At 31.2% G+C, this 24,828-nt stretch overlaps 2 protein-coding genes across 5 annotated transcripts in view; one reads left to right on the top strand and one right to left on the bottom strand.

Annotated features, from left to right (window-relative positions):
* The window catches only part of LOC126780488 (serine/threonine-protein kinase OSR1-like), a 28,285-nt gene extending 18,745 nt beyond the window's left edge, over positions 1-9,540 (bottom strand). For 2 of the 4 annotated variants that reach the window (XM_050505031.1, XM_050505034.1), the window contains exons 1-2: positions 8,382-8,532; positions 7,204-7,350 (exon numbers count right to left, since the gene is read on the bottom strand). In XM_050505031.1, the coding sequence (XP_050360988.1) occupies positions 7,204-7,301 (98 nt within the window). In that variant the 5' untranslated portion in view covers positions 7,302-7,350; positions 8,382-8,532. Of the gene's footprint in view, positions 1-886; positions 923-7,203; positions 7,351-8,381; positions 8,533-9,469 lie in introns of those variants that run through there. The other 2 variants (XM_050505033.1, XM_050505035.1) reach the window with 2 other exon arrangements.
* A 4,248-nt stretch (positions 9,541-13,788) lies between these two features.
* On the top strand, positions 13,789-20,405 carry LOC126780684 (uncharacterized). The gene is made up of 5 exons (XM_050505314.1): positions 13,789-14,007; positions 14,343-14,411; positions 18,471-18,605; positions 19,572-19,645; positions 20,312-20,405. The coding sequence occupies exons 1-5, from the start codon at positions 13,789-13,791 to the stop codon at positions 20,403-20,405; spliced, it is 591 nt and encodes a 196-aa protein (XP_050361271.1).
* Positions 20,406-24,828: the final 4,423 nt, after the last annotated feature.

Raw genomic sequence — 24,828 nt, 5'->3', positions numbered from 1 at the left:
ATTTATATACATATACATTAATTATATAAAATGTCGCCTTACAAGGAAAATATATAAGTACTCAGATATGTTATATTAAATACCTAATGTGACAAAATAACTTCTTCCTGGTAGTTTTCTATACCTAACTTACATATATTTATTTCAATAGTCTAGTAAAATAATACGACATAAATTGTTTCTAGATTCTGTCGAATACAATGTACTATTTTTTTTACATGACCGCCCAATAAAGGATTGTAATGGTTTGAACATGAACACTATCATTTATATGAGTTTCTTTATTCCACCATAACTTTTAAATGCCTGAAAAACATCCCAAGTGACAATGGCTATTAATTAATTAATTGACTCATGCGGGGCAGTCGTATTTTTTAATTTATAAGGTAAAAAGTTGTAAAACAAATAGTGATTTATAATTATTTTTTTTATCTAGGCGTTTTGTTCGAAGATTTTATTCTTTTAAAGACATGGTTTTGAAAAAGTATCTTTTATTTATTTTAAATAACACTCAGTTACTACTGTACTGTACTCAGGTACCTACAGCATATCTGCAAAAATACTATTGTAAATGGCTTTACAAAAAATCAAACATCTTGACCCCATGAGATGTTAAAAGAACCATATTATGTTTGATACATAAATAATTTCGGTAAATTCGGCAAAAGATAAATTGCTAATTGTGTTTTCTTTTGCTGCCGATGGTAGTTATGATTTGATTTTTAAAAAAGCAAGTTTAAATATACTTTTTCAAAAAAAGAAAATTATTGACTTTCTGACGAAATACAAAATAAACCTTATCCGTTAAATATTTAATTTAAAAAAAAATGTTAGTTCGACTCGATTGGTCCACACATTTTGATTTTAAATAAAAATATGCACTTACATCAGAGTACGGTTACCAATATAGTCGTTAGCTCCGACTCGTGTGTTAAATAAATCTAATTAGGAACGTGTCTAATAAGTATAACTACTTTAGTACAAAACATCATATACGTAAGCACAACAATAACATTTCGCAATAATTTGTAATTTGATTGTTATGGCGTTGTATTTTAGTTCTACAAACAATTTCGCGTCTTAATCGGCTTTCTAACGTTTCAGTTATTTAAATAGTTAACATAAAATTATTTAAAGAATATAAATATATAATTTTGAATTTGGTACAAAATTATAAGTTAGTAAATTCCAGTTTTGCGAGTTACCAAAACAACTATTTATTGTCTGTGTGTCCAAGGTAATAATCGAAACGGCTAAAATTAGAAATGCAAAAAACAATAATTATTATGAGAAATATTTAAATTCTATTTAATCTTTATTTCACCAAAATCAGTTGAGTCGATCAAAAGTTATAACACAACTTAAATTTACGTACGTAACTATGTAACTGCTAACTGTATTAATATGGCTATTTGCAAGTTACCTACACAAAAACAACATTCTTTTTTAAACTACCTACTACAACTATGCTTAATAATATCGTGAGGATACCAGCGTGGTCGAATAAGCTCCAAATATTTAAGGCTTTAACGCGGCACACAAGAAAGAGATGGCAATATGTAAGTCTTATCAAATTTATTTATTTTATAGGAAGTGTACTTGTATATAAATAATATATATAAATATTACGAAACAGAAAAAATTAGGGGCGTGCTTCCTTGCCTTTAATTGTCCTTGTTACAGTTGACAACAACTGACGTGCAACAGTTGACGCTTTTAGGTCAGGCTTTTAGGTTAAGACGCATTAAAGTAAGGCAATTTATAGAAACTTTTATTACCAACACGTGTCACTATGTAATAACATTCTAATTATGATACGGGTATATATAATAATGGTGGTAAAGCTTTGTGCAAGCTCGTCTGGGTAGGTACCATCCACTCATCAGATATTCTACCGCAAAACAGCAGTACTTGGTATTGTTGTGTTCCGGTTTGAAGGGTGAGTGAGCCAGTTTAATTACAGGCACAAGGGACATGACATCTTAGTTCCCAAAAAAAAAGAAACCAGTTTCGAATGCTAGGCTATTCGTCTTCAGTACCTTTTATGCATTTATTTAAGTATACATACTCGCCGGATTACATATACAGGAGTAGCTTGTAATAAATCTAATACTGTAACAAGGTTTAAGAGGCGTCCATTCACCACGTATTTAGCTCATGCGAACTATAAAAGTTCAATTTAATATTATAATTATGATTGACGTGAAACACCTTTGGCGCCCCTGTGGGATATGAGCGATTCTTATGCCGTGACTGAAAACGGCATGACGCTCTCTTAAGCCGTCATGCCTTTGTTACAATATATTTATTTTACTAACTAAACTATTTATTTTTATTTACTTTGCTGTTTTTAAATATATTTAAAGAAACCAATAAATATTGGTGGTTTCTATAGCGACTAAATTTTTTTATCTTACGTCCTCCATATTGTTTGCTGGTTCAAAGCTTGCGTGTCGATGTATATAGAGTGACTATGTCGATATTCATTGTACAATATGTGTACACACAGGTCACCAAGCATGACACGGTAGCTTGCGAAAGCCATCCCGTGGCGATCCTCGTTAAGGGTACCGCTGGTATTTTAGTGGGTATTCCGATTTTCGGGGCGCACTCGGCGCCCTGGACACCGGCGAGCCCCGCATACCTCCCCACTGTTCCCGTGGGGGAAACGCATAACGTGTTTTTCCAGCGTTAAAAAGGGTCACCAAGCATGTGCATCTGTCACGCTGAGAGCGCTATGTGACGACACGAAGTTGGTGATCACAGAAACAGCGAGGGGCTCGCAACAGGCGTTCGTTGCGAACGTTGTCATTTAATTCGGCATCAAAGCTTTACATCAATGATTACTATTTAGTTAGGTTATAATATGTACTAAAGCAACTTATTATTTTGTATTAGGTTTCGCCCCCCCAGTTTCACCCGCGTTTTAGAGGCGGGAGGTGTTAGGTATTAAAATCCTATATACTTCTTTTGGGGCTTAGTCTTGCTTCATATGAAATTTCATCAAAATCGGCTTACCGGTTTAGTCGTAAAAGCATAACAGGCAGACAGAATTTTCGCTAGCTACAGAGTTATTTTTATAATATGAGTAAAGACGTATGACAACTTTGTTTTGAATTTACGATAGCTTTATGTTGGAAGCCTTAAGGACATTCAAACTGTGTCAGTCTCAGGTGCTGTATTGCTACATTCAGTACCTATCATAATTCTTAATAACTAATTGCTTAAAAACAATTTTTAGTAACATTATTTAGAAAAAATAGGTTAGGCTATGTTCTTACACGTGTTTTGATATTACGCATGCTTAAAATTATATAACCGACTTCAGACACTTGGAGTACTTATATATAAGTACTCCAATATTTATATATAACAATTTCTGTTAACAGTCATGTTATTTTTTCGAGACAGAAACAGTTTGTTTTTAATACATGTCAAAAAAAGAAAAAATATATTATTTTATAATTCGTCTATGTTCTAATAACTTATCCTAAACGTAGACAGGATAAAGTAAAATATGGCTCAGATTTTAATTATAAATAAACAATAAGCCTTAAGTACTTTCATTTTTCCTACAGCTGTCTTCCTGTTAAAGCGTAAGCGCCAGCGATCGGCAGACTTACGGTATGTTACCAAACTCCGTATTGATGCTATGTATACTATTTCTGCCGTAGGCGAAATGGGGATTCACTACCCCCGTCCATATCGTACACCTTTATTAGTGTACTACAGAGAAAACATTATATCGTCTGCCGGCATGTTGGAACCGACCTATGTTTGCATACGTCTGTTATAGCTTCAATATGGAGTTTGCTAACTTACCATAAATCTGCCGATCGCTGGCTCTTAGTCTAATAATAAATTTGAATTAAGTTCTAAAAAAATATATCGTATTGAACAACCAAAAAGTTTTAATATCTCTCATTAACTAAAAGGCTACGAAATCATCAAAGAAACAAAAGAATATCAATTTTTTATTTTATATTTTTCCAAAATTAATATAAGCATGAATTAATATTATATCTAATTTTGACAATTGGTTACTATTCGTTTATACTAATGGTCGAATTTACCTATTTCGGTTATTACTGAGAGCCGAGATAACGCTTAGATTATCTCTCTTTGTTAATCTGGCGACCAACAATTATAATTAATGAAAATACTTATTTCGTTTTGTTATGGACATGCCAATATTAATATTATTTTTTTAAATGAATCGCCTTCGACAATAAACTCAATTATGTTATTTATATAAAATTCCTGTCTCGATATACGAATAGGTAAGGAACTCTATTGTTAATACTGATGAAATCGGGTATGTATATGAGAAATACTTGCACATATTTAATTTGATTTATTTTACTGAACAAAATATACACAAAATACATTCGATTATGACTTATATTATGTATTAATAGTGCTATTCCACTTAAAAGCAATCACGTAATGTAATAGAATGTGTGTCAATTTATAACTAACTTTAACAAAAATATAAAATCAATAACAAAAATAAGTATAGTTCAGGAATCGTTTAAGTGTTTCAACAGACTAGTCTACCGGTACAGGATTTTTGAACGTTTTTTTTTGTTTTTCAGTTTTTTTTTAAATCTCGTTATATTTCATAATAACTCTATTTAGTAGAGAACAGTAACCAAGAGGTCCTTTAATGTTTTGAAAAAATTATAACGGAGTAAACCTCTGTTTACCAATATATTTAGTCTAATAATAAATTTGAATTAAGTTCTAAAAAATATATCGTATTGAACGACCAAAAATATTATTCTCTAATAGTATTATTTTTTTCCTACATTAATCATATTGGTAAAATTTTCCAAATATGGAAAAAATATGCAACATGACATCCATTAGATAGGTACGTATTAATGATGTAATCACTAGTATCACAGTCCAACTTATCACAGGTATATTAAGGGTTTTATATAAAACGTTTATATTCAAGGACAATCAAATAACTCAGGAACCCTCGTGGGCGTATCGGATCAATGGTTTTTAGGAACACATAAGTTCCAACATATGAATATACATTCTAATTTATTACGAAGATATTATATTATTAAATGCACAATATAAAACTAAACATTTTATTTTCACCATACACCACACGGTAACACTCAGCTGTAAATTTGAAGATATTTGACTACAATATTTCTCAAATGGCTATTTACTAAAAATCAATAAATGTTATTAATTATAAAATTGTATTCAAATGGAAGTAATAGATAACAATAACAATATCCTGGGATATTTTTCACACACGGCCATCTGATCCCAAATTAAGCTTGTACAAAGCTTGTGCTATGGAAACCAGACAACTGATATACTACATACATATACTACTTTTCTTTTGAAAATACATACTTATATAGATAATTACACCCAGACTAAGGACAAACAGACATGTTCATGCACACAAATGTCTGTCCTGGGTGGGAATCGAACCCACAACCTTCGGCGTGAAAGGCAAGTATCTACCAACCACGCCAACCGGCTCAAATTAAGATAGATAAATTAAGTCTAGTTTTACTTAATAAAATATATTTACATATCATCATAGGGTACTTAACCCTGTTCATAATCTGTTAATAAAATATTTCAACTGACGTTTGTTTACTAAAATTTTATAACGTTTAATATTGTTGTTATGATTTCAAAATGGAATATCCCTATAAATGTAATCGTACGGATTAACACCGGATTTCATGGAAACACCTTCACAATTGAAATTTATTAAGATAAATAGAGATATAAAATGAGTACGGATCAGAATATCGTACATAAATAATCAAAGCATCGTCCAGTTGGTGTCGTTACAAGCCGGAAAAGATGCCTTCAGTCAATTCTTTACTTAAGGTAAGCATTGTGATATACTAAAGGTAAGGTTTGAGATTGTATAAACATAAACTTTATCGTATTATTTTTAATGGCAACACTATTATTTTATGATTGCGAATGTCACGTAAATCTTTAATATTTATGAATTTATATCGTTAAATACTGTATAATGTTACATTAAATGTATTTATCTGTAAACTAAAAATTATAATAAACAAACGTTTAGTACTTTTGCGGAATAAGAAACATCTAATACATTCACATATAGAAGCGGCTGAAAAAATTAAATTTTTCATTTCAGAACTGGTCTTTGTTTTCAAATAGAACATGAAAAATGTGAGACCTGGCTTCAACTATATTTTGACGATTCTTATCGTACTCATTCAATTTTTACTATACCATATTACGAAAAAATTCGATATAGTCGTAGGAAAGTATTAATTCAGGATTATTTTTTTAATTTCAAAGATATTTTCGATAAAAATAGATCATATTAAGCGTACTAAGTAAAACTCTATCAATAAAAAAGGAAATTTTGAATTGATTATAATTTAAATTATATAATTAAAAAAAAAATATTTAAACAACTCTTATTATTACAGTAAAAATATAGAAGAAATATGCAATCTTTTTAAGCTACTTTTGTTTATTATATCGTATAATGTCCATTAGTCCATCCTTAAATTGATTTTCAGCCACGTCATTTATTCTTCATATAAAAGTCTATTTGAAGGGTTTTCGTACTATATAGGTATAAGAAGACTATATAATCGCAATTTTATATACTTTTTATACATAAAGAATAAAAAGTTATTACAGCGAAATGTAGATTACATTAAGAAGAATTGATAAGAAAATCAGTGGTATCCATTTTTAGAAAATATAGTTTTCTAAACATATTAAATATGATAAATCCTGCATTAAATTACCTTTATGCTTTTTTATCATATACTGTTTTATCTATAATTTATGTATGCTCAAATTGATGTGTGTTTTAATGCATTTTATATTCGAAAATATTACTTCAACCATACCGCCGAATCCGCAAATAATTCAAATACGCCCAAATATCGTAGCAGTCCAATGCTACTGAGTATACAAGTGTTACCGGCCAACGCAAATATTTACATTATTCGGCTACTTTGCTGCGTAACGCAATTGAATAACTAGGGGATGGATGGGTCATATTTGTTTAAATGAAGCAAATATAATCAAATGGTCCTTCTACTCATTGTCATCGTCTTCTCTATGTGAAGAGCCACCATAAATTTTACACTAGGATTACAGAGGAACTGAAAACTTCGGAACGTGAAAATTTTAATCTAAAAGATATATGATAAATATGTTTACCAATTTTTGTCCCTTTTCCCTTTGAACGTGCTTCCCGTATCCACGACGGGGTCCATTTTGAAAAAGCCTCGACTTTTCCGACGAACTTCCATTTTCATGTTTCAATACGGTAGTGCGTCGCTGAGGATTTGTAATATAGGCATGCAGCTGTAAATATAGAAAATAATAATTAGTTCGTAGCTTTCTATAGATTTTTTTATTCTTATTCGTAACTCAGTGATTGACTAAACAATCCTAAATGACAGTAATTGTAATTATTTAAATTTCCGTGAAGAAAATGATTCTGAGATCTGTTAAAATAATTAAGTAATATTAAGCATAACTAAAATTAAAATACAGATTAGAGTCAAAAGCCTTTCCCTTGTACAATTTTGTAAACTATTCCGCTGAATTATATGCTTTTACGCCCACGATAACCAATGTTAACAATGTAATACATTTAATTAAAATTCACACATTGACATTTCATGCGCACAAACACCCACGCACAAAACCTTGTTTGTATTTAAATATGTATTTGTCAAATTCGGCCACCGCAAAACTTTTCAAATATATTCAACGGTATTACATTGGGTATATATATATATATATATATATATATATATATATATATATATATATATATATATATATATATATCACCACACATACAGTCACATATTACCATTGAATTATATGATTAAGAAACTTTTTTTGACTTTTTTTAATTTATCATAGGTTTGGCAGACTGGCAAATAAGCCACCATTACAATGATGGTAATTGCCCACCCATAAACAATGACGCTATTTGAAATCTTCGTCATTCATTAGATCGTCAATGCGACACCAAACTTTACTCACTTACCCTTCAAATACAACAACAACACAACCATAAAGCAGGGCCGTTTAGCTAATTAGTGATTGGTACATACCCAGACAAGCACACAGAGCCTACCACCACAACTTTTATTATAGCACGTTTTATTATCAATAACAACAAAATTCAAACGAACTATGCTGTAGTATTAAGTCCACAGTACGTACTTTTGCTGTTGTAGATGCTGTTTCATTTTTATTAAGTTAAATAATCACGAGACAACCTACTTTGACTATACCCAATGTCATCGTCAGACGTTTTCAAGGCGTTAAAAAATTACATGAAAATTGTAGGTAGTTCAACATTTATTAATTGATCTTACCGCTTCACTACTGGTTTACGTTTAACCACATCCAACGTGATAGTCAATTTGTTATTGTAATTCATTGTAACGTAGCACATTAGACAGTAATTATTGTAAAGTTAGAATGACCTTTGAATCGGTCACAATAACAATTTAACACTGAAGGGGTCCCGACTTCGTACGTGTGTCATTACAACAAACTTCAACTAAGTGTGTTGAGTAACCCACGGGCCAGAGTTGAGACCGCAGAGTCTGTCAACATTTTCAAAGTATCATTTGACATAAATTAGTTCAAATATTTTAGGAAATTTAACATTGGGTACGTTAATGTATTCTATCAATGTTATGTAAATACTAAAATATAGAAAACATTGCTTAATAATAATAAATTAATTGTCTTTTATTTTATATTTTCATATTGCATTTGTCATCTTTTGTTGGTTTTTATATGTTTTTCTTTAAAGTTCCATTAATTAAAATTTAACCGTCATTTGATCGTTCAGTCATTAGTAAAAATATTGTTCTTATTTATTTGATTGACACTTGTCATTTTTCGAAACAAATATTATAAGCTGAGCAAAAAATTCGGTGCATAATTTGTATTTATAATACGTATCTGACAAAAAACATTATTTCTTGTATTGTAACTATAGCTTATTGCAACTATACAAAAATATTTTAATATATTTTGTTACCGAAGTTTATTTTCTACCTTGACGACATTTAGAGAAAAGAATAATAAGTAATACCTAATGTGAAGGCGTAACGAAACGTACATTCAGAACGTAGCGAACGTATGCTATCGCGCTGAAATACAACGAAGTAATTTTTAACATTGTAAAAATTACCAAAAAGATTATATCAAATGAATTTATTTTAATATAACACACGATACTAGTTTTGTGTCATACTTAATTAATACCATTACAATCAAATAATAATTATGACGGCAAATAATAAAAACAAATAATAAATAACTCAATGATTAATTAAATAATACACTTTTTCGAAAAATATTTGAATAAAGTGTTCGCTAATTTTTTTTTTTATTTTACACTGTTGCTTAATAAAATTATATTAGTATTATATAAGTAAACAAATCTCACATATAAATGTTTCGGAGACCTGGTATCCTGCTCGCTGCAGAACCGACGATGTCCGCCGATGCCAATCAAAGCGCAGGCCAATCGCGACTAATCAACTGAACGAGACGATCTCGTGGCTACATGCGTCATATCTTTCTTTATATACAATGTTTTCAATGCTCACATTTCTTTTTTTTTTAATGAGTACAAAATAACGTCGAGTGGTATTAGCAAGCTTTGCCCTTAACATCTTCTATATAAAAAACAAAACAAAGTCAAAATTGATTATTATTTGAATATGTAAATGTAACAGTATTTACATAATAATTTTGTATGCAATAATATATGTATGCATACTCTGAAATAACTATGAATGTCCCACTGCTGGGTTAAGGCACGAGGCCTTAGCCTAGCAGTGGGATCATCCTCTTGAGAAGGCTTGTAGCTTATTTAAGTGAAATTAGATACACATCCAGGTTTCCCCGCGATGTTTTCCTTGACTGCCGAGCACGAGATGAATTATAAACAAAATTTAAGCATATGAAAGTCAGTGGTGCTTGCCTAAGTTTGAACCCGTTGTCGTCCCACTAAGCCATCTTGGCTCTTATCTATTCAATTGTCTAAAGTTGTTAATTTTATGGGATCACTAGTGTTTAGCCCGCGACTTCGACCGCTTGTTAGTGAAAAGGAACTGGTTTTAGGTATAAAAAGCAATCTATGCCCTTTGGAGTTCACGGTTGCTTCATACCGAGTTTTAATGCTTTCACCGTGAAAGCGTAACAAACGGACAAGAGTTACTTTCGCATTTATAATAGAAGTACTAATATCGATAGACTTTTGGAATTCTTAACTTAACTTATAAAAGCTGGCCAAATCTTCGAATTTTTAAATTAGTCTGTATTTGAAGGAATCGGCAGTTTTTTTTAAGTTATCTGATCTTGTGTACACGAACATTGAATGGGGAGTTGATTGTGTGTGCACAACAGATCACACACGCATCCTATTTTTCCAGATAAATCAAGGATATCCTAAATTGCAAGGAAATAAGAATCATCAAGGCATGCGCAGTTACTCTCACATATTATTGGAGGGCAACACCTACGCGACTTTGTGCGACTCGCAGCGACACAATAACGCATCCGGAGTCACATCCGCGAGCCGAAATCAATTAGACTTCGAAAAAATGCTTAATATTAAAATGAAATATTTAAAACAAACTAAAATTTAATACTTATTCGTAACTAGCTGTTGCCCGCGGATTTACTCGCGCTTAAGTATAAGGAAAGGATTAATGATTGTTTGGAAGTGTGTGATTTTAAAGCAAAGAAGCATGAAATATCATTCTGGTTAGAAAAAAGTAAAGTTTAAATTCATTATTATTCTTTTTAATAATCATAAGTGAGCTTACCGTATACCCTGTAGTTTCACTTAATATATTTTATAGTGACTTAAACGGCTTGAAGAAAAAAATATTTTATACATATTTTCCGATCTACGATTCTGTTGCTTATATACCCCGACATCCATTCACGCCGTAGCATATAAGTAATACTGTAAATGAGCAGGCATACCATTTTTTTTTTATTCTATCAAACTCAGGTTGAACAAAACTATTCAACTCACTGCTTGCACAAAGTCCTACTTTGTGCAAGCCCGTCTGGGTAGGTACCACCCACTCATCAGATATTCTACAGCTAAACAGCAATACTTTTGCCTTCCAGTTTGAACTATGAGTAGGCCAGTGTAGCTACAGGCACAAAGGACATAACGTCTTCGGTCCCAAGATTGGTGATCCATTAGCGATATAAGGAATGGTTAATATTTCTTACATCGCCAATGACTAAGGAAGGTGAATACTTAACATGTGATCCATTTACCCGTTCAGCTACCTAAAATATAAATAATAATAATAATAAATTTTATTTACACCCAAAAACACGACACAATTTTAGTTGGCAGTTTTATCTAAATCTAGGGTTTTTGCATAAGCAAGTGGTGGGTTGGATTTGGAAAATAAAATTTGAATTTGATAGTCCAATTCTTGGCGATGGTTATAGACTATTCACCAAAATGCTACGGCACACGATGGAGCAGCTAGCTCCTAATAAAAATAATAGACCGACTTCAGTTCCTATTTTTCTATATATAATCGTGTTCTAAATGTGTGACGTCACTTTTGCGCATGCACGAGTTTAGTTATTAATTACAATTCATCAATATTTTGAAATCTGATCAGTGCCATCCTCTTATCGAGTGATTCGTCCATTCTTTATGAAATTGAAACTGTTTTTATTATACATTTGATAATATCAGTTTGCATACGTATTCTATTATTATTAAGAATTTTGAGTCCTTGTCATCGTAATTTGAACATGCTAGAATTCTAAATAAGCAATTTTAATGTAACTAGGTAACATAATATGCCTAGCACTCTTCTTAGCTCCTATGAATAACTACATACATGTGAGTGATTTATTTAGTTTGTCACGTTTTTAAGTAAACGTCTTTTTTGCTACACATATAATAAACGGTCCGGCATAGCATTATATTGAATAATTCTTTTTTTTTTTAACTAAAATATGAAAAATATATAAAATGTGTCTCAACTTATACGTATGTCCTTATAAAAAAAATTAAAGGCGCGTAATAATTATCAATTTGCTGCTTATTTTAAAATTTAGTTGAGTGCAGTGTAGATTTATTTCCATAACTTTATAGCACAGTAATAAGACTGGACAGGAATTTGAATGCATTCGTATTTATTTCTTCTTCACTTTATATTATGCACTTTAATCTTAAATGTAATAACTGTAATTCTTTTTCATTTCACTTAACGAAATCTAAATATTCCTTTTGTTGAAATCTAAATATTTGTTTTTTAACTGTATTGTTGGTCTGTTATGTTCGTTGCGTTTAAATGAAATACTTCGAACCTTACCGTTAATCTTCCTCTTTTTAATTTTTTTCGTGTATATGGAACAAACGTCTATATAATAAGTAAACAAAAAACAACAAATCAATCAAGTATTATTTCGAAACAGACAGACAAACGGAGGCTCATGACTTTACCAATAAAATAGTATAACGAAATTCACATATTAACTTTCAGGCTATATTGCACATCTCGAAGTGTGGTGGTACTCTGTCAATAAAGTACCACCACACTTCACCACACCACATTTTTATAAATTAAAAATCTCAATTCACTCAGCTATACTTTATTTCTCTACCTAGAGAAACATTTTTAAAAACCTCTTCGTGCTTACGATACAAAACGATGTGCATCGTCTTCCTCTTTTCATTTTAAGCTTGTTACAATATCTTTTTTCTTTTTAAGCTTGTTTACATTTATATTTATACAATATGTGTGCTTAGAACTTATTAAGAAAATTTTATAATGTAAAAATAGTTTTTATGAGTTTAAATTTTAAAAAACTCTCACGTTTTAAATTCGCTAAATAAAGAATTATAATTGAATAATGAGAAATAAGCATTCACAAAGACAGGTCCAAGCAAACAGTACCTGTGTCTGTGAATGCTTATTTCTTAAGGCCAAAAACAGTCAACCCCCAACTAGATTTCAGCGCGGCATTAGTTGAAATCTAGAGCTAGTGTTAAGAGCCTTGAGAGTTTTTCTCGGCTGGTCTACATTCCGAACTGGTTCGGAATTCAATTTACTTGACGTGTCAAAAGTACTCAGAAGAGCCTTCTTGATTATTAATTTTCATGAATTTAAATTCAGCAGCTACTAATTAACAAATATAAGGAGTCAAGCTAAATAAAACCGTTTAACGAAATAAATTCTTACTAATAAGAAATTCTAATCTATGATATGTATAAACATATCGTAGTTCCTTTACAACAAGACTAGAGAAAGAGAAAAAAAGAGTATATGTCTAAAATTATTTAAAGAAATACATTTAGTAATTTATACCAGTAATATTGATTTATATAAAAAAAGACATGAAAATTAAAACTCCAATGTGATTTTTTTATAATAGATAAAAATATATGTTTTGTATTTACTCATGTCTTTCTTCTTCACATAAATGCACTGAATCTATCTACTGTTAGAATATATAGATAGATATATATTATTTTATTGTACACCATATATCATAAAAAAGTACTAATAAAAAAACACGCCTTTACAAAAAGGCGCTTTTATAGCTTAGTACCCATTTCTTTCAGACAATCTTAGGATTAGAAAAATGTAATAAAAGAGTTGGTACGTGGTGCAATATATATACGTATATACTTATAAAAAATATATAATGTTTATGAATATATATAAAAAATCTTTATATATTTATAAATACACAAGATACAATATATACATAATGTACTGTTCTTATCAGGTATTATTAATGTGGATCTGTCTGTTGACGACGCTGTCAGCGTCTCGGGAGGACGCTGCTCAGGACTTTATCGAACATGTCTTGAAGATACCTAATCCTGATAGAGTTCTTAATTCAGTTCTCGGAAGACTAGAGAGGAACAGGCAAGGACTCTTGGAAAGGGCAAACCCTCGATTCGCTGAGGATTGTGAAGAACCAGAGGTAGGTAGTTTTTAGGAAAATCCTTGTTTCTTTAAAAAAAAATAATCTTATTTTAGTCTGTCTTGTTGATTAATGTACAATGTATGATCTTAAGTAGAAAGGCCCATTCAATAATAAAATAGTTTCCTCGTTATACAAATAAATCAATAATTGATCATGACATTTGTGACAACTCTATAAATATAATTAAAACAAAATTCAAAATTAAAATTTCAAATTAAAAAATTTAAAATTTAGCTCACAAAGTACTGAGTTTGTGAGCTATGTTTGTATTTTATTAATTTATAAAAATGTTTTTGTTGAGCGATATGATTGAGATTTTGGTCATATTACAGAATCTACCAGAATATACCGAGTCTTTGCAAGATTCTGTCGAACGAGGATTGAGGCATTTAGGTTCACAAGTAAGTTAAATTCCATTGCTTTTTCTGCCTTTCGGAATTATGTATTTTATTATACTGTACAGACATTTTTATAAAATACAAAATAAAAAGAACAAAATACACATAACAAATTTAAAGCAAAACACGCCGTCTAAAAGATTGTCCTGTGGCATTGTACTCAAGACGCTGGCACTCGCTGCCTCTCTGCACCTCTTGTATTATAACATATCTCATACATTCCTCGGCTTTACAGATATTTCTAAATTAAGTATTATATTTAATTTATCTTAAATATAAATTATCAAAGAGGAGCCAATCGCTGCGGCAGATATAAGCTATGAATCAAATTTAAAAGCAGGCCATTAAGAGATATTGAGTTATAAATATAGAAATTGCAGGAAGAATGACTTCTTTTGTAATTTAAAACTATATTTACTTGTTAGGAATAAAATTGTGGTTCATTTTATTTCACATTAAATACATAAAGACCTCGATTGCTCTATAATAACGAGCAACGTAATACACTTTGTTGTACAAGTATTTTGTAAGGTCTACTTTGTAACGCGGCTTAATTGTCCATGGCAAGCTGAGTTTACTAAACCATGTATTAATCGTCTCATAATGTTGCCTCATTAAAATAACATTATTAGAGCATTTAAAAATAAATAAATTTGTATACATATTATATGTTTAAAATACCTATGGTATAAGTGGCTCCAAGCCTTTGACCCGAGGTCATATAGGTTTCGAATGCAGTGTCATGAAAATAAGAAGAATCTTTCTTGTCAAAAAATTCTCAGCAATTCACAGTTAGGAACATAACAGAGTATACTCTGTCACGCCAATCACATAAGGCCGTTCCTGCTTGATCTCTTTCCAGTGTAATTGAATTGATGACACTCTGATATTGACCCTTAATTCGTTCAGTAGGGCCATTCTAGTAGCCCTACTGATCGAACGTAAGAGCAAACTCCAAACTTATCTCAGAAAACGGTCGTGAAATATAATATATATAAGTCGCTTATCAAAGGTGACGGTCAACAGTCGTCACGGGTGAGTACTCAAGTGAGCTCTTACAAAATAACACTGAATGAGTACAATCTGTTCGTAAGAGTGACAGAACGCTATAGCGTTATTATATACGTCTTATATATAGCGTATACGCTATGATGAGAATAAGAGACTATTAGGTTAGGGTGTGTAGAGCTAGAGGTAGCTCTCTACAAATCCAGAGCGATCTGCTTCCACCGTACTCGGCGAAAGCCTCCGCCAGGTGCTAGTATTACAGTCGGAAGAGTTGCTATCGAAGTCGACTCATATATATTTAGGGCTCGTTCTCGTTGATAGTCGATGGTAATTCTCGTATCAATTTCGACAATTGTGTCCTAGAGTGGTGGCCACAGCAATAGCGCTTGGACGCCTGCACCCGAAGGTCGCTTGACCAAACGTCGCCTGCCGTCGTCTATACCGGGGTGGTCAAGCCAGTGGCGCATTACGGGGCTACCATTTGGGTTAATGCTCTCAATAACAAGAGTAAAACGCTAATAACGGTATCCTTTTAGGCAGCATGCCTTCTCGCTGGTTCCCCACCTTGGGTTTGGAGGTGAAAGTACTAGACGAGACGTATTCCCCACGGTCTGAATGCTGTAAACGTAATATCTTCAACACAGCAGTAGAGGAGAAGGAATGGGGACAACGAACTTCCGATGCTTATTCGAAAGTAGAAAGAGAGACTGGCTGAGCCCACTGCAGATACAATAGAGGCGACTCAGCTGGTCCTGTTAAAAGGGTGTAAAAGGCAACGTACCTCCATTGACTTTCCATTTAGTGCAGATTTTCTCGGGGCACCGTTTCCACCATGTTTCAGCAGATATCTGTAGAAAATTGCTGGGATGGAACCGAACGCAATTTGTCATGCTTATTTAGTAGCTTATTTATTTATGGTTTTAAGGTAAAAAAAAATCTTATATAATTAAATAAATAAAACATCCACAACCAATAAAATGTTAGTGAAAAACAGTCTCATTTACAATAATTGTAAATTTTAATTAAATTTACATACATATGTGCAAATCCTCCGTAGAGGTAATGACATTATCTCAGCCCGCGAGGGCAGTAACATCATAAATGCGCAATCTTAAATTTAGTTCTGTCATAACTTTTTATATTGTACGCAAACATTATTTATCTTAATCATATTGAAGGGGCTTTGGTTATGTTTGTCTGTTTTTTCGTAAAAAATACAGATTTATTTTTAAAAAAATTAGATAACTCTACAAAATATTGCAGCAATTGGATCAATATTTTTTCTAAAAAAGTATTTATTTGGCGTGAGCTGCTAAAATTATTCATAATATCTATAATAATTAATTACATGTTTATAGCATTCATTATTACTTACAAATATAAATATCTAACTATTGTAGTTAAGTCACAATAACTGCTTTTTGCTCATATTAGTCAATAAAACAAGGGTAGATTCGAAAGATGATGACATTCATATCATGAAATTATTTCTAATGCAAATGAACAGTTTCATAATTAAGGGTTACGATGTACATGTAAATTCTTCTTTAAGTCATTCGAATCGTACCTTTCGTTAAGAAATTACAAAGGGTATAAAAATGCTAAATATAGAAAAATGGTGCCGTATGAACCAACGGATATCGGGAGCGAACAGTACTTCGCTTAGTGTATTATTTACTTACACCTTTTATTATTTGTAAACTAGGAATAGTTAAATTGTAATTTTAATATTTTTTTATTATTTAAAATTTTAAAACGCTATATAAAAATTGAGTGGCCGTGGTGCTCTTCGAACTTGTACATATTTGTCCTTTAAACTATATATGTACTTCATTTAAATGAATAGGTAAAATTAAATTTTAATAATTAAATTTTAATAAATTTTATTATAAAAAATTAATTTTTTCTTGCGCAAGAAAAAATACTATTGTGCTGGTCAACGGTGCAGTGGCGAAGTAGGCGGGGTAAAGATTTCGTATGTCTCATTCGTATGTACCATGGTATCTTGGTGCTACGGCTCAGTGCAAGTCCGTCTGGAAAGGTACCGCCCACTTATCTCTACCGCCAAACAGCAATCATAAGTACTGTTGAGTTCTGGTTTAAAGGGCGAATGAGCCTGTGTAACTACACTACACAAGGGATATTACATCTTAATTCCCAAGGTTGGTGGCGCATTGGCGATATGATAGTGATTACTATGTTATATAGTGACAATGTCTATGGGTGGCGGTGACCACTTACCTATAAAAATAAAAAAAATAAAAATATAGGGTAAACTTTTTCAAGAAATCTGTATCATAATGTGGGACATGTGGGACGAATGTCCTATCAGTTTACACATAGAAGTCATTGACAGATCCTAAAAATATAATAATAAATAAACGTTTTATGCATATAGCACTTTACTGTATGGGCGAATAAATTGATTGGTGAATGTTTATACTTTATTGATTAAAAAAACAAAAAAAAATTAATTAGTTTTTTAATTATTTTAAAGACACGATTAATCTGTATAACAAACTAATAACATGTTGTTAATTATTAAAAATGTCACCACCGGACATCGCACTAGAATTCCAAATTCCATCCTTATCACCTCGATGTCTGGAAATCCATAACAGCGCGATTTTTAAGGCATTTCCTGCCTCGCACAACCACTTAATGGAACCAGCTTTCACCGGTGACTTTTCCGAACCGCATATAGATTCATAGAAAACTTCAAGAAAAGAGCGTAATCATTCCTTAAAGGCCGACTCTCTCCCTGCAAGCCCTCGGGCGTTGCAGATGTCCATGGGCGGTGGTAGTCACTTTCCATCAGGTGAGCCTCCTGCTCGTTTGCTCTCTCTTACATAAAAAAAGATAAAATCTGATGAATGAATGATATCACCATACTGACTAAATCTTAATCTTATGAAACTTAATCTTTAATGTCTTTAAATTACGTAGAAATCCTGATAAAAGATAAATAAAGCAAGCAAAATAAACCTGTTATTTGCGCTTTATAAATACTAAAAACAGGCAAGCAATATTATATTATTTTATTTATTTTTTCAGAAACATTATCCAATATGTCACTTGGAAAGAAAGATTCATAGATTGAACACCAACGAATATGAGTACAGGCCCGCGTATTACGAAGAGGTCCGTTGTACCATGACCCCCGGTGATGACGCTGGCGTCACAAACGAGGTAAACGACTTATTGTTGCGTAACTTTAAAATTACGGCGACGCGGTTAAAAAATATTAAAAAAATCCGTTCCCTTTATTTAGGAATGTTGCCATTATTTAAATATATGTTGCGTAAATTAATATAATCTGTATATTAAATATAATCTCGCTTTCCAGACTGCTTTAAATTAATATATTTTCATTAATAAAATACTTATAGCCTATTCCAACCACAAGAGAAGTAAGCCCAAACAAACAACTTTGCCACCGACATTAATTGACGCGATATCATTGGTCGAGATCTTAAATAATCTATGATATTCTCTATGGACTCATGAATAACTGACGTTTTCAATATCCGCAAAGTTGTAAAATGAACTTCTAATGTTAAATTAATGTGGTTATAACTTAGTTATAGAAGGTAAATTAACCAAAAACTGTTATTATAGTGCGTAATACACCAGAACAATCAGAAAATCACATGCAATTTGTAATTCTACGGTTTGTTTACCCTTACTTCTACTCCGATTGAATAGAGTATACATATTAAAATATTTGTTAAACATAATAGTCTAATTGAGATTATTATTTAAAAAAGTAATGTTGTTATTAGGACTAAATCACGTTACAGATGCTTAATTAAACTATAATTTTCTATAAAATTATTTCGATCACTTTATTATAACCACTTTCTTATTTACGCCGTTTTGTTGGAATATACAGTCATTTACTTACGAAACAGTCACTTAGCGAATTTTTAATGATTTAAAAATAGATTACTCGTTACGGACATTAAATTCCATTATTAAAAAAAACATATTCGAAATAAATAAAAAAACTTTTTCCCCATTATTACGTTACAGAATGGGACATGGTATGTTTTATTTTTATTTATTATATTTTTTTCAGTAAAATATGTGTATTTCATTGGGTAACAAAAGTCAGTCTTAACTACATTGTTGAATAATATATTAAATGTATGTTAGGTATGTTCGAGCCTCGGGTTTTCATGCGTTCAATGGAACAAGACAATACACTTGACAAGAAGGCGATATTCAAGGTGAGAGACATTAGAAATATTTTATAATTTCCTCATAAATATACAAATATTTTATGTAAGCATAAATAAACATTTTATTTTAATTTTCAACTTATTCTATACCGGTAATATTTGAAATCTTTGATTTATTTTCATTTTTTATTTATTAATTATTACGACTTTAAAATAAAATAAAATTCACGCAATAAAATAAAATACAATAATTATATATTTCGTTCACGTAAATACGTCCGTTGTGAAAAAAGATGTTAAAAGAATAAGACTTCGAAAAAACTTTATTTTATGTATATATATTTATATATTAAAAAGCCGAGATGGCTTAGTGGTAACAACGTGTCTTACACAAAGATCGTGGGTTCAAACCCGGGCAGGCGCCACTGAATTTCCGTGTTCTTAATTTGTGATTATAATTCATCTCGTGCTTTACGGTTAACGAAAACATTGTAAGAAAAGCTGCATGTGTCTAATTTCACTGAAATTCTGCCACATGTGTATTCCACCAACCCGCACTTGACCTGGTGGAATTAGCTCCAAATCTTCTCCTCAAAAAAGGAGAGGTCGCCTTAGCCCAGCAGTGGGACGTTTACAGGCTGTTACAATAATATAACAAGACAACAATTTATATATTACACATAAAAAATAACTTATTTTATATAACCTCAACAGTGACTGCTGGGAAACTAAGACTATGGTGATACCAGCGGGATGCGAGTGCATGTGGCCTGTCCACAGATTAGGACAACTAACATTACACGTCTAAGATACTGATAAATTAAAAAAAAATGACTTAGAATTGATTTTAATTTATAACAATGTGTTAAAAATTACGTAACCGATAATTTATCAAAACTATGATTGTGAATTGATTTATATTAAAAATAATTATGTTATATAATATTTAATTTATCTTGAAAATAAAATATTTAACAGTATTGAGTGTTTCTTTATTTAGAATATTTTAGTTTATGCCCGCGGCTTCGCCCGCGTGAGGCGGAGAAGGTCGCTATTACCTTACATCTACCCTCTCCGCCGCTCGCGGATGTCCTTTTTATTTAAAATTTTCATGATTATCGATTAATTGGTTAAGACGTAAAAGCGTACAAACTAATAAACCTGCTGTCGCATTTATTGGTAAAAATGTGTACAATTTTATACATAACTAGCCAATCGTCCCGGCTTCGCATGGGTAGATAAAAATAAAAATGTATTTTGAATAGGATTTGCGTAAAATCCGTTCTTAGTAAGCGTCTACGTCGAGGAAGGATTAACTGTGACAAATAACAAGACAATCAGGTAGATAGCTTAGGAGATCTCGTGAAGAGTGGTATTTCGCGTATACATATATATTTTAGATTATAACTAAACTTGAAAACTGTTCTTTCCATTTTATACATAATATAATACATGCGATAAATAATAGGATACCTACTTAATCTATACAAATAAATCAAATTGAAGTGTCCGTTTGTGATTTTAAAATAACTGCCTCTTAGAGTTTATATGTATCAACGAAGTACTTGTTATAGGCAGGACGGCGGAGAGGAGGCATGCCGAGTCGGTCTTCACATCAAAGTTATTTTCAGTAGCGTTTATGAGTTAGACGCCCTGGTGTGGCGTTACAGAAATACTAAGTATAGTAAGTAGTGTTATGGTTAGAAATATGATCGAGCCAGTGTAACTGTGTAACTAACACGAGGAATATAACATCTGCCCAAGTTTGGCATAAGAGATGTAACTCTGTGCTTAATATTTCTTTCCGGGCTAATCTTTGGGCGCTGGTGACGACTCGCCATCAGTGGGCCACTTCTATTAATATATAACGATTAAAATACGTTCCCGATTCAATTGCAATCGAACTTTAACTATTCTACATCTATTCGAATCGGAACCGAACTAATATGATGTTAACATATACCGTTATGTCAAAACCAAACTTAATTGTTAACTTTTATACCAATGGGCAATAATTAAATTTAAGAATAGGAAAACGGATGTGTAGTGTAGTGTCTACCAAGTCACAAAAAATCATAAACTTTTACCTAAGTGGTATTTTATGAATCCCGAAAAAATGTTTATATATAAAATCAAACTGTTTATATATAAAATAAGACTGTGAATTGAGAAGACTCGCTTTGTTTATTTTAGTTATTTCCATAGAATGTATATGTATAAAAGTAGTATAGTATAAAATGTATGTGTGATGTTAAATGCAAAAGAGGCTTTAGGGTGTAAATTTAAAGAAATTAAAATAATCATTGTCGATCCTAAATATATATTTGATAATATTATATGTGTGCGAAAATATGACAGATTTTTCCAGTAGTTATGACGTAGTATGTACCTACGTAGTATTTACACTAGGAATAAACATAAACTTGGAATTTCTCGATTACATAATTAGTAATTCTTTTTTGTGACAATTACGCTTTTGCAACAGGATCCTAGCAAACATATCAAAATATATTCAATTGTAAATCTAAAACGAATCGTTAAGGAATGGCTTTTTGCTTAAAGGCTAACAAGACCGATGACTTTATACTTCATGGCACACCATGGGTTTGAAACGATCGCCATTACGAATGAAAATCGAATTTTATTATCTTCTTATATAACCTAACTGTTATATATATACCTCAAATATATAAAATGTAAGTCAATATCTTAACTGCCATTGAAATAAAAAATAAAGAAAAAATACATTTTCTATTTTACTTTGTATCCATAGTCGTTATTTAAAATTTAATAATTCATAACGTTATGTGAATTCTTAATGTGAATAATAATTATACTTTTTACTAATGAAGTACGCTTCGATGAATTCAATTTGTTTTTTTTTTTTTTTAATATTTTATTACTTACTAACTTATTTTATTAAAATTAGTTATCATTTATTTTAAGCTATGTAAATCATTTTTATTCTTATATTATATAACTAAATTAAGGGGTGCAAATATTGGGTATAAGCGTTTATTTATTATCTTTATACGGTATAAACCTCATTGCAACATTTATTTAACACGTTTTAATATTTTTTTGAAGTTTTCGCTTCCCGATGAGTTTGAAACTGATATTGTAAAATTTCAGACAAATAAGATTTAAAAACATGTAATCATTACATACTTAATTGACCCCGGATATGCATTGAGTATCTGAACCACGGTCATTGACACGAATATCTGCTTAACATCATCATCAGGAGATCGATATTTCAAAATCAATAAACCACAACATATAAATGGTTACAAAATGTATAGATAACGGAGACACTATATTAATAACAATGATAAAAAAAATGTAGAAATATGGGTCGATATCTAGAAATAAGGAATGTCGCATTGTATAGTTGTCATATTTTGTATTTAATCGTCGGCGTTAGTACGTATAAGTCGGCGATGTACCATGAGTAGCGTGTTTGATTAATTTAAGCTTCTCTTTCAATAAAAACATAAAATAAGACATGAATAAATAAAAAATATTTGTATAAAACTTACAATTAGGAAACAAAACAATTAAGTTTTATAATAACCTATAACTTTAATAAATCAAGTAATTTTATGTCGATAAAGATCTGCAAAACGTTATCTGGTTTATAAAATATTCGTCTCTCTTCTTAAAACAATGTTTCATACTGTAGAAAAAAAATTTGACGAATACAAATTAATTATAAACCTTATACTAAGACAACTTCTTACCTAATTTGGATCCGCATAGAAAATCAAAGATACATAATGTTCCGATCTTAAAATTTCTATCATCTCTGGTAAATCTAATATATTATTGTTACTATACTAACCCGCGATCGTTACGTCCCCATTATTGAGTGTTAATTGTCATAATTAAATCCCGTTATATTGGCGCATTGACACGATTAGGTTGACAACCTAAGGAAGCTTAAAAAAAACAGTCTCCTTTTTGTATAATACGTTGTTTGACTTTGATTTTTTTTTTTTTTTTGAAATACTAAATAGCAAGCTTACGAAACAAATCAGTATAAATTCAAAATTGTGCCCTTTTAGTAGTGGTGTACTATAACGTAAATGCGACAAAATATACGATATATAACGGAGTTCAGTAATAATACTGCACTTGACATACACCTTTCTCATCTAATATCTCCTACGAAAATATATACAATATTAGATCCGTAAGAAGTTTATATAGGTACTCTATGGGTAGTACAATATTTTATTTTCAAAAACCAATATATTTATTCGTCAAAATAATAAGTTATTTGATACATGGGTCAGTAATATTCGTCGATGTTTTAAAAAAAAGAACAAAGGTCACGATTATCCCCTAGACATACTTATCTATACTATATTTCAATCAACGGAGTTAAAATAAACAAATCTTAATTTTACATATTCCTTTCAAATTGCTGCATTACAAGTAGATCTTAAGATATTTATTTATAAGTAGCGGCCCGCCCCGATTTCGTCCGAATTGAAAAATTATCTATCTTAGTAAAACTTACTCATTACCGGAAGTATTAGACAAGTCACCGACAAACATTCCCACAATTTTGTCTGAGCTTCTTAGGACATTTCGAATTCTGTCTAATCGGACACTCGTCCCACATTATGAGACAGTCTTGGAAAAGTTTTGTTTTTTAATTATAATAGGCATACACAACGACAATGGGCCATCTGATGGTAAGTGTTCACTCATATATATGGGTACTATAACAAACATTATACAATTATATATAAAGGTATATAACAATAACACTCATCCCTTACATCGCTAATGCACTTGTTCACTCACCTTTCAAACCGGAACACAACAACAATAAGTAAGTATTTGTAAGTTTGACGGTAGGTAGTTTTTGAGTTTATCCATTACAAACAAACACACAAAAAATCAAGTCTTACCTCTTTATAGTATTAGTATAGATAATACAACACTATTTCACTCGACTAATCATAATCACTTTAACTTTACTCCAAAGCCTCCGATAACAATTTCGCCTATATTTAAAACGCCTTTTTTTCACGAATTCCCTAACGACTACGGAAGGTTATTTCAGATCGCTACCAATGAGATCACGTAAATTCAATGTCATGCTTATTTATCTGTCTTGTTTGATTGATTGAATTAGTGTTCCGATTTACGCAGGTTATATATATTTTAAAGCGTACAATTCTGTTTTTAAAGAATAATATCAATGCCCGTTTTATAAGGAA

Source organism: Nymphalis io, chromosome Z, assembly GCF_905147045.1.
Source record: "Nymphalis io chromosome Z, ilAglIoxx1.1, whole genome shotgun sequence".
Lineage (NCBI taxonomy): Eukaryota > Metazoa > Arthropoda > Insecta > Lepidoptera > Nymphalidae > Nymphalis > Nymphalis io.
Note: the sequence above shows the minus strand (reverse complement) of the source record. Positions and strands in the feature narration are given on the sequence as shown.